Source organism: Drosophila rhopaloa, unplaced genomic scaffold (assembly GCF_018152115.1).
Source record: "Drosophila rhopaloa isolate 14029-0021.01 unplaced genomic scaffold, ASM1815211v1 contig_155, whole genome shotgun sequence".
In the NCBI taxonomy this organism is placed as follows: Eukaryota; Metazoa; Arthropoda; class Insecta; order Diptera; family Drosophilidae; genus Drosophila; species Drosophila rhopaloa.
Genome location: NW_025335034.1, coordinates 9,451,684 through 9,461,530, shown reverse-complemented (window position 1 = coordinate 9,461,530; position 9,847 = coordinate 9,451,684). Strand labels below are relative to the sequence as shown.

At 33.5% G+C, this 9,847-nt stretch overlaps 2 protein-coding genes across 2 annotated transcripts; both read right to left on the bottom strand.

Moving 5' to 3' along the window:
- Nucleotides 1-4,312: 4,312 nt before the first annotated feature.
- On the bottom strand, nt 4,313-4,833 carry LOC123037255. Its single transcript, XM_044457133.1, has 3 exons — nt 4,660-4,833; nt 4,448-4,601; nt 4,313-4,395 (listed from the first exon to the last, which is right to left on the bottom strand). The coding sequence occupies exons 1-3, from the start codon at nt 4,831-4,833 to the stop codon at nt 4,313-4,315; spliced, it is 411 nt and encodes a 136-aa protein (XP_044313068.1).
- A 4,031-nt stretch (nt 4,834-8,864) lies between these two features.
- On the bottom strand, nt 8,865-9,517 carry LOC108043141. Its single transcript, XM_017121705.2, has 3 exons — nt 9,353-9,517; nt 9,135-9,288; nt 8,865-9,082 (listed from the first exon to the last, which is right to left on the bottom strand). The coding sequence occupies exons 1-3, from the start codon at nt 9,515-9,517 to the stop codon at nt 8,865-8,867; spliced, it is 537 nt and encodes a 178-aa protein (XP_016977194.2).
- Between the last annotated feature and the right edge of the window lie 330 nt (nt 9,518-9,847).

Sequence of the window (9,847 nt, the reverse complement as noted above, 5' to 3'; positions counted from 1 at the left end):
GATCTAATTTGGTTGGAATTTATGTTCAAATGTACAAAAGTCACATGGATAATTGTGCACGCATACATTCATGTTTGCATGTACGAGAAGTAGACGCACATTGCAATGGACCATGATACAATAACATAAGGTAGTCTCGTCGACAAAATTTTGGTATCTCACTATTATAACAATGAGTGCGAGTGAGATGGAAACTGTTTAGTAAGTGCGAGCAGAGCGACAATAGAATGTGTGGATTAACCCTTAGATGGTTCAGGGGGGTTTTTTTTTGCCTTTCATAATAAAAGGAGTTACATTTTTTTTTATAATTTAATTTTTAATAATTTTGAATTTGAAATTAGGCGTTGTTTTTGTCTCTGAATACTGAGTCTTTTGTTAAGATTCCTAATTATAAAATATATTCTAATCTTAAAATAAAACTTTTTTATGTTTCTTTTACATTTTTGGTTTCTTAAAAGTATCGTTAATGTAGTGTACAAATATATGTTCTAATTGTTTTATTTTTTCAACGAACTGGGCAGACGGATTCATGAGTCCCCCGTGAGACACTTCATCTACATAAGTAAATGTTTCATTGTCAGCCTCCCACAGCGCTCTTTTTTCTAAACATTTCGGTGCCTTTATAAATTTTACGCCATCGACGTGTTTGCGGCACACATTGCAAAGTGTCATGTTGCTCAAGGGTGAATTTCCTAAAAAATTCGTCCGCAGACAACCTTTCCCTTCGAAAGACGAACACGCACTGACCAAAACCCGAACGTTTAGACAGCCGACGAGACAACCTTCTGTTATTGTATCATGGACGAGACTACCTTATGTTATTGTATCATGAACGGGTCCATCGTGCTTCTTCTTCTCGTCTTCTCGTCGTTCCTTTGCTCACTTGATATTCTCGCTCACTTCTATTCTGGCGTTGAGAGCGTGCGGTTCATACAATTTAAATGCGCATTATTATTTATTCATTGGAAGGTGCCTGTATAATACTTAATTGTATTATATCTATTTATTAACACAAAACCATAGGTTATGGGCCCAGACACAATTGCAATGAATAAATAATAGTGCATTGATCGGTTTAATGTGAAAGTGCATAAAAGTGAACTTATGATATGTGTGTGTATGCATACGAATATGAGTACTTTGCAGTACGGTTCATCACCTTTTAATCGCTTTTTCATCACCAAAAATTCATCACTGCTGATGATTAATCGATGAATCTTCATACAAATTAGTGATGAATTTAACATTGGCATGTCCTTGGAGTTAATCAGTGAAAAATTCATCACTCTTTAATCAGTAATTCATCACCCTTTTTTCAGTTTTTCAGCACTCCTTAATCAGTAATTCATCACTCTTTAAACAGCATTTACTGATGAACATGCGATGAAATAATAATTAAAATGCGATGAAAAAGTAATTAACGAGTGATGAATTACTGATTAAAGAGTGATGAATTCATCACATTTTCATCAGTAATTCATCACTCTTTAATCAGTAATTCATTACATTTTCATCGCATTTTCATCACTTTATCATCTCATTTTCATATCTTTTTCATGGCATTTTCATCGCTTTTTCATCGCAATTTCATTGCTTTTTCATCAGTAATTTATCAAATTTTCATCAGTAAATTTTCATATAAATTTCTTTTTATTTTATTACATTATTTCATTAATTTAATTCCAATAACTAATTTTAGTGGTCTCGAGGGTGTTGGGGATTTTGGGGGCGACGGATGTGCTGGGGTCGTTGGATGTGCCGGGGTCTTTGGATGTGCCGGGGTTCTCATCTTTTTTAGGCACCTTTTTCTTCACTGCGTGAAGGTTTTTTAGACACCTCATCGCCTTTGTGAGGGCCTTCTCCGGCTCACGCGGCTCAACATGTCCGATGGCATATAAAATTATAAAATGTTAATAAAAGAAAAACAATCATTTATAAAAACTTACTCAACAAACTTTGAAAGAAATTCGGGAATGATTTCAACTTTTTCTTTTGTTGGCTGCCATCTAGGTTATAGTTTCTCATCATTTCGGCCGTCAAAACGTTGGTAAGGGTCCGGCACAATTTTTGTTGGCCCAGAACCCTTAACATGTACTTTTGCTGAACAAATGAAAATGAATATATTAGCCGTATATGTACAGTTTAAGCTATAAAAAAACTTACATATTTTTCCGTTTCCAAAATTAAACGGCTTTCCACTTCCATGAGCTTCTCGTCCGAGTCTATAGAAAATAGATCCTGCATTTTTTCAAATGTGCTGGACTCTGACCATCCCGACTGCCGGACATAAGCCATGAGTGTCCCTACGGCGTTGGTGAGAGCCGTCATTTGCTCAGAAAAGGCTCTAATATCCTGTTTTAAGCTCTTCTTCATTTATACTTTTTTTACGAGTATGTACATGCATTATTTATATTAAATTCATTTTAAAAACTTACCCTCCATCCACCTACCAGAAAAAATTAGAAAATTTTATACTTACGACTGTTAGCATTGTCAATGCAAAATCGTTTGGGACCTGGAGCATCCATACTATAACAAATAATTTTAATAAATATTTTATAAAATAAATAAAAAGTAGTGTTTTTTTTTTAGGTTTTCGAACCAGGGTAGGTGAATCTTCTAAAGATATTTAAAGCGCCGTCGCTTTAAATATGCCTGATTCATTTTTTTAAATGCCTACGGACTAAACACCCCCCATTCTCAAAAAATAAAAAATAAACTATGAAAAATGTAAAAACGGTACCAATACAACATTATTTTTATATGGTATTGCTACCGCTTTCCTACTAAAAGTTGAAACAGGATACTTTTCTAATATTGTATCCTCTTCAAAAATGCCATCACAAATTCCCACATCAAATTAACTAATAGGCTCATCATAAAAACTAAAAAGTTCTGAAAATCTTCTACCTAATATAAATATTTATTCTAACTCTTCTACAAAAGAATCTATTTTTATTGAGACAATTTCCTGCACAAAACAAAAATTATCGGGACTTTTCCCGCTTAATATACAATTATTTAATTTTAAAATATTTCCTACTATTTCCTACTATTTTAATATTATTTTTATCCCTAACTTTAAATTTGTCTTCTGAAATTTTTCTATAAATTTGTTGTAGAATTTGAGTGGGTTTTCAGACAAAACGCTTAAGGGTTTGCAAATAATTTTCAAAATCATAAGATCGGATCTCCGACAAGCTTCGCTGTTTCGCCTACATGAAGCAAGCCGTAAACATTGTATGAAACACTGTTATCACCAAATATAAGGAAAGTTCTCAACAACAAGTAACGGGTCCATCGTGCTTATTCTTCTCGTCTTCTCGTCGTTCCTTTGCTCACTTGATATTCTCGTTCACTTCTATTCTGGCGTTGAGAGCGTGCGGTTCATACAATTTAAATGCGCATTATTATTTATTCATTGGAAGGTTGCCTGTATAATACTTAATTGTATTATATCTTTTAATAACACAAAACCATAGGTTATGGGCCCAGACACAATTGCAATGAATAAATAATAGTGCATTGATCGGTTTAATGTGAAAGTGCATAAAAGTGAACTAATGATATGTGTGTGTATGCATACGAATATGAGTACCCTGCAGTACGGTTCATCACCTTTTAATCGCTTTTTCATCACCAAAAATTCATCACTGCTGATGATTAATCGATGAATATTCATACAAATTAGTGATGAATTTAACATTGGCATGTCCTTGGAGTTAATCAGTGAAAAATTCATCACTCTTTAATCAGTAATTCATCACCCTTTTTTCAGTTTTTCAGCACTCCTTAATCAGTAATTCATCACTCTTTAAACAGCATTTACTGATGAACATGCGATGAAATAATAATTAAAATGCGATGAAAAAGTAATTAACGAGTGATGAATTACTGATTAAAGAGTGATGAATTCATCACATTTTCATCAGTAATTCATCACTCTTTAATCAGTAATTCATTACATTTTCATCGCTATTTCATCACTTTATCATCTCATTTTCATATCTTTTTCATAGCTTTTGCATCGTTTTTTCATCGTTTTTTCATCGCTTTTTCATCGCTTTTTCATCGCTTTTTCATCGCATTTTCATCGCTTTTTCATCAGTAATTAATCAAATTTTCATCAGTAAATTTTCATATAAATTTCTTTTAATTTTATTACATTATTTCATTAATTTAATTCCAATAACTAATTTTAGTGGTCTCGAGGGTGTTGGGGATTTTGGGGGCGACGGATGTGCTGGGGTCGTTGGATGTGCCGGGGTCTTTGGATGTGCCGGGGCTCTCATCTTTTTTAGGCACCTTTTTTTCACTGCGTGAAGGTTTTTAGACACCTCATCGCCTTTGTGAGGGCCTTCTCCGGCTCACGCGGCTCAACATGTCCGATGGCATCTAAAATTATAAAATGTTAATAAAAGAAAAACAATCATTCATAAAAACTTACTCAACAAACTTTGAAAGAAATTCGGAAATGATTTCAACTTTTTCTTTTGTTGGCTGCCATCTAGGTTATAGTTTCTCATCATTTCGGCCGTCAAAACGTTGGTAAGGGTCCGGCTCAATTTTTGTTGGCCCAGAACCCTTAACATGTACTTTTGCTGAACAAATGAAAATGAATATATTAGCCGTATATGTACAGTTTAAACGGCTTTCCACTTCCATGAGCTTCTCGTCCGAGTCTATAGAAAATAGCTCCTGCATTTTTTCAAATGTGCTGGACTCTGACCATCCCGACTGCCGGACATAAGCCGTGAGTGTCCCTACGGCGTTGGTGAGAGCCGTCATTTGCTCAGATAAGGCTCTAATGTCCTGTTTTAAGCTCTTCTCCATTTATACTTTTTTTACGAATATGTACATGCATTATTTATATTAAATTCATTTTAAAAACTTACCCTCCATCCACCTACCAGAAAAAATTAGAAAATTTTATACTTACGACTGTTAGCATTGTCAATGCAAAATCGTTTGGGACCCGGAGCATCCATACTATAACAAATAATTTTAATAAATATTTTATAAAATAAATAAAAAGTAGTGTTTTTTTTTTTAGGTTTTCGAACCAGGGTAGGTGAATCTTCTAAAGATATTTAAAGCGCCGTCGCTTTAAATATGCCTGATTCATTTTTTTAAATGCCTACGGACTAAACACCCCCCATTCTCAAAAAATAAAAAATAAACTACCAATACAACATTATTTTTATATGGTATTGCTACCGCTTTCCTACTAAAAGTTGAAACAGGATACTTTTCTAATATTGTATCCTCTTCAAAAATGCCTTCACAAATTCCCACATCAAATTAACTAATAGGCTCATCATAAAAACTAAAAAGTTCTGAAAATCTTCTACCTAATATAAATATTTCTTCTAACTCTTCTACAAAAGAATCTATTTTAATTGGGACAATTTCCTGCACAAAACAAAAATGATCGGGACTTTTCCCGCTTAATATACAATTATTTAATTTTAAAATATTTCCTACTATTTCCTACTATTTTAATATTATTTGTATCCCTAACTTTAAATTTGTCTTCTGAAATTTTTCTATAAATTTGTTGTAGAATTTGAGTGGGTTTTCAGACAAAACGCTTAAGGGTTTGCAAATAATTTTCAAAATCATAAGACGAACCTCTAATCGGATCTCCGACAAGCTTCGCTGTTTCGCCTACATGAAGCAAGCCGTAAACATTGTATGAAACACTGTTATCACCAAAAATATAAGGAAAGTTCTCAGCAACAAGTAACGGGTCCATCGTGCTTATTCTTCTCGTCTTCTCGTCGTTCCTTTGCTCACTTGATATTCTCGTTCACTTCTATTCTGGCATTGAGAGCGTGCGGTTCATACAATTTAAATGCGCATTATTATTTATTCATTGGAAGGTTGCCTGTATAATACTTAATTGTATTATATCTATTTATTAACACAAAACCATAGGTTATGGGCCCAGACACAATTGCTATGAATAAATAATAGTGCATTGATCGGTTTAATGTGAAAGTGCATAAAAGTGAACTAATGATATGTGTGTGTATGCATACGAATATGAGTACCCTGCAGTACGGTTCATCACCTTTTAATCGCTTTTTCATCACCAAAAATTCATCACTGCTGATGATTAATCGATGATTATTCATACAAATTAGTGATGAATTTAACATTGGCATGTCCTTGGAGTTAATCAGTGAAAAATTCATCACTCTTTAATCAGTAATTCATCACCCTTTTTCAGTTTTTCAGCACTCCTTAATCAGTAATTCATCACTCTTTAAACAGCATTTACTGATGAACATGCGATGAAATAATAATTAAAATGCGATGAAAAAGTAATTAACGAGTGATGAATTACTGATTAAAGAGTGATGAATTCATCACATTTTCATCAGTAATTCATCACTCTTTAATCAGTAATTCATTACATTTTCATCGCTATTTCATCACTTTATCATCTCATTTTCATATCTTTTTCATAGCTTTTTCATCGTTTTTTCATCGCTTTTTCATCGCTTTTTCATCGCATTTTCATCGCTTTTTCATCAGTAATTAATCAAATTTTCATCAGTAAATTTTCATATAAATTTCTTTTAATTTTATTACATTATTTCATTAATTTAATTCCAATAACTAATTTTAGTGGTCTCGAGGGTGTTGGGGATTTTGGGGGCGACGGATGTGCTGGGGTCGTTGGATGTGCCGGGGTCTTTGGATGTGCCGGGGCTCTCATCTTTTTTAGGCACCTTTTTTTCACTGCGTGAAGGTTTTTTAGACACCTCATCGCCTTTGTGAGGGCCTTCTCCGGCTCACGCGGCTCAACATGTCCGATGGCATCTAAAATTATAAAATGTTAATAAAAGAAAAACAATCATTCATAAAAACTTACTCAACAAACTTTGAAAGAAATTCGGGAATGATTTCAACTTTTTCTTTTGTTGGCTGCCATCTAGGTTATAGTTTCTCATCATTTCGGCCGTCAAAACGTTGGTAAGGGTCCGGCTCAATTTTTGTTGGCCCAGAACCCTTAACATGTACTTTTGCTGAACAAATGAAAATGAATATATTAGCCGTATATGTACAGTTTAAACGGCTTTCCACTCAGATAAGGCTCTAATGTCCTGTTTTAAGCTCTTCTCCATTTATACTTTTTTTACGAATATGTACATGCATTATTTATATTAAATTCATTTTAAAAACTTACCCTCCATCCACCTACCAGAAAAAATTAGAAAATTTTATACTTACGACTGTTAGCATTGTCAATGCAAAATCGTTTGGGACCCGGAGCATCCATACTATAACAAATAATTTTAATAAATATTTTATAAAATAAATAAAAAGTAGTGTTTTTTTTTTAGGTTTTCGAACCAGGGTAGGTGAATCTTCTAAAGATATTTAAAGCGCCGTCGCTTTAAATATGCCTGATTCATTTTTTTAAATGCCTACGGACTAAACACCCCCCATTCTCAAAAAATAAAAAATAATCTACCAATACAACATTATTTTTATATGGTATTGCTACCGCTTTCCTACTAAAAGTTGAAACAGGATACTTTTCTAATATTGTATCCTCTTCAAAAATGCCATCACAAATTCCCACATCAAATTAACTAATAGGCTCATCATAAAAACTAAAAAGTTCTGAAAATCTTCTACCTAATATAAATATTTCTTCTAACTCTTCTACAAAAGAATCTATTTTTATTGAGACAATTTCCTGCACAAAACAAAAATTATCGGGACTTTTCCCGCTTAATATACAATTATTTAATTTTAAAATATTTCCTACTATTTCCTACTATTTTAATATTATTTGTATCCCTAACTTTAAATTTGTCTTCTGAAATTTTTCTATAAATTTGTTGTAGAATTTGAGTGGGTTTTCAGACAAAACGCTTAAGGGTTTGCAAATAATTTTCAAAATCATAAGACGAACCTCTAACCGGATCTCCGACAAGCTTCGCTGTTTCGCCTACATGAAGCAAGCCGTAAACATTGTATGAAACACTGTTATCACCAAAAATATAAGGAAAGTTCTCAGCAACAAGTAACGGGTCCATCGTGCTTATTCTTCTCGTCTTCTCGTCGTTCCTTTGCTCACTTGATATTCTCGTTCACTTCTATTCTGGCATTGAGAGCGTGCGGTTCATACAATTTAAATGCGCATTATTATTTATTCATTGGAAGGTTGCCTGTATAATACTTAATTGTATTATATCTATTTATTAACACAAAACCATAGGTTATGGGCCCAGACACAATTGCTATGAATAAATAATAGTGCATTGATCGGTTTAATGTGAAAGTGCATAAAAGTGAACTAATGATATGTGTGTGTATGCATACGAATATGAGTACCCTGCAGTACGGTTCATCACCTTTTAATCGCTTTTTCATCACCAAAAATTCATCACTGCTGATGATTAATCGATGAATCTTCATACAAATTAGTGATGAATTTAACATTGGCATGTCCTTGGAGTTAATCAGTGAAAAATTCATCACTCTTTAATCAGTAATTCATCACCCTTTTTTCAGTTTTTCAGCACTCCTTAATCAGTAATTCATCACTCTTTAAACAGCATTTACTGATGAACATGCGATGAAATAATAATTAAAATGCGATGAAAAAGTAATTAACGAGTGATGAATTACTGATTAAAGAGTGATGAATTCATCACATTTTCATCAGTAATTCATCACTCTTTAATCAGATTTTCATTACATTTTCATCGCATTTTCATCACTTTATCATCTCATTTTCATATCTTTTTCATAGCTTTTTCATCGTTTTTTCAATGCTTTTTCATAAGTAATTAATCAAATTTTCATATAAATTTCTTTTAATTTTATTACATTATTTCATTAATTTAATTCCAATAACTGATTTTAGTGGTCTCGAGGGTGTTGGGGATTTTGGGGGCGACGGATGTGCTGGGGTCGTTGGATGTGCCGGGGTCTTTGGATGTGCCGGGGCTCTCATCTTTTTTAGGCACCTTTTTTTTCACTGCGTGAAGGTTTTTTAGACACCTCATCGCCTTTGTGAGGACCTTCTCCGGCTCACGCGGCTCAACATGTCCGATGGCATCTAAAATTATAAAATGTTAATAAAAGAAAAACAATCATTCATAAAAACTTACTCAACAAACTTTGAAAGAAATTCGGGAATGATTTCAACTTTTTCTTTTGTTGGCTGCCATCTAGGTTATAGTTTCTCATCATTTCGGCCGTCAAAACGTTGGTAAGGGTCCGTCTCAATTTTTGTTGGCCCAGAACCCTTAACATGTACTTTTGCTGAACAAATGAAAATGAATATATTAGCCGTATATGACCAGTTTAAGCTATAAAAAAAACTTACATATTTTTCCGTTTCCAAAATTAAACGGCTTTCCACTTCCATGAGCTTCTCGTCCGAGTCTATAAGAAATAGCTCCTGCATTTTTTCAAATGTGCTGGACTCTGACCATCCCGACTGCCGGACATAAGCCGTGAGTGTCCCTACGGCGTTGGTGAGAGCCGTCATTTGCTCAGATAAGGCTCTAATGTCCTGTTTTAAGCTCTTCTCCATTTATATTTTTTTTACTAATATGTACATGCATTATTTATATTAAATTCATTTTAAAAACTTACCCTCCATCCACCTACCAGAAAAAATTAGAAAATTTACGACTGTTAGCATTGTCAATGCAAAATCGTTTGGGACCTGGAGCATCCTACTATAATAAATAATTTTAATAGATATTTTATAAAATAAATAAAAAGTAGTGTTTTTTTTTAGGTTTTCGAACCAGCGTAGGTGAATATTCTAAAGATATTTAAAGCGCCGTCGCTTTAAATATGCCTGATTCATTTT

Bases quoted from the DNA above. Each gene is read 5' to 3' on its own strand.
- LOC123037255 (XM_044457133.1), bottom strand. From the start codon at position 4,833: ATGGAGAAGAGCTTAAAACAGGACATTAGAGCCTTATCTGAGCAAATG. The intron at 4,602-4,659 runs GTGGAAAGCCGT...TCATTTGTTCAG, and splicing joins CGGACGAGAAGCTCATGGAA to CAAAAGTACATGTTAAGGGT. The intron at 4,396-4,447 runs GTAAGTTTTTAT...TTATAATTTTAG, and splicing joins TTTCTTTCAAAGTTTGTTGA to ATGCCATCGGACATGTTGAG.
- LOC108043141 (XM_017121705.2), bottom strand. From the start codon at position 9,517: ATGACGGCTCTCACCAACGCCGTAGGGACACTCACGGCTTATGTCCGG. The intron at 9,289-9,352 runs GTAAGTTTTTTT...TCATTTGTTCAG, and splicing joins TTTTGGAAACGGAAAAATAT to CAAAAGTACATGTTAAGGGT. The intron at 9,083-9,134 runs GTAAGTTTTTAT...TTATAATTTTAG, and splicing joins TTTCTTTCAAAGTTTGTTGA to ATGCCATCGGACATGTTGAG.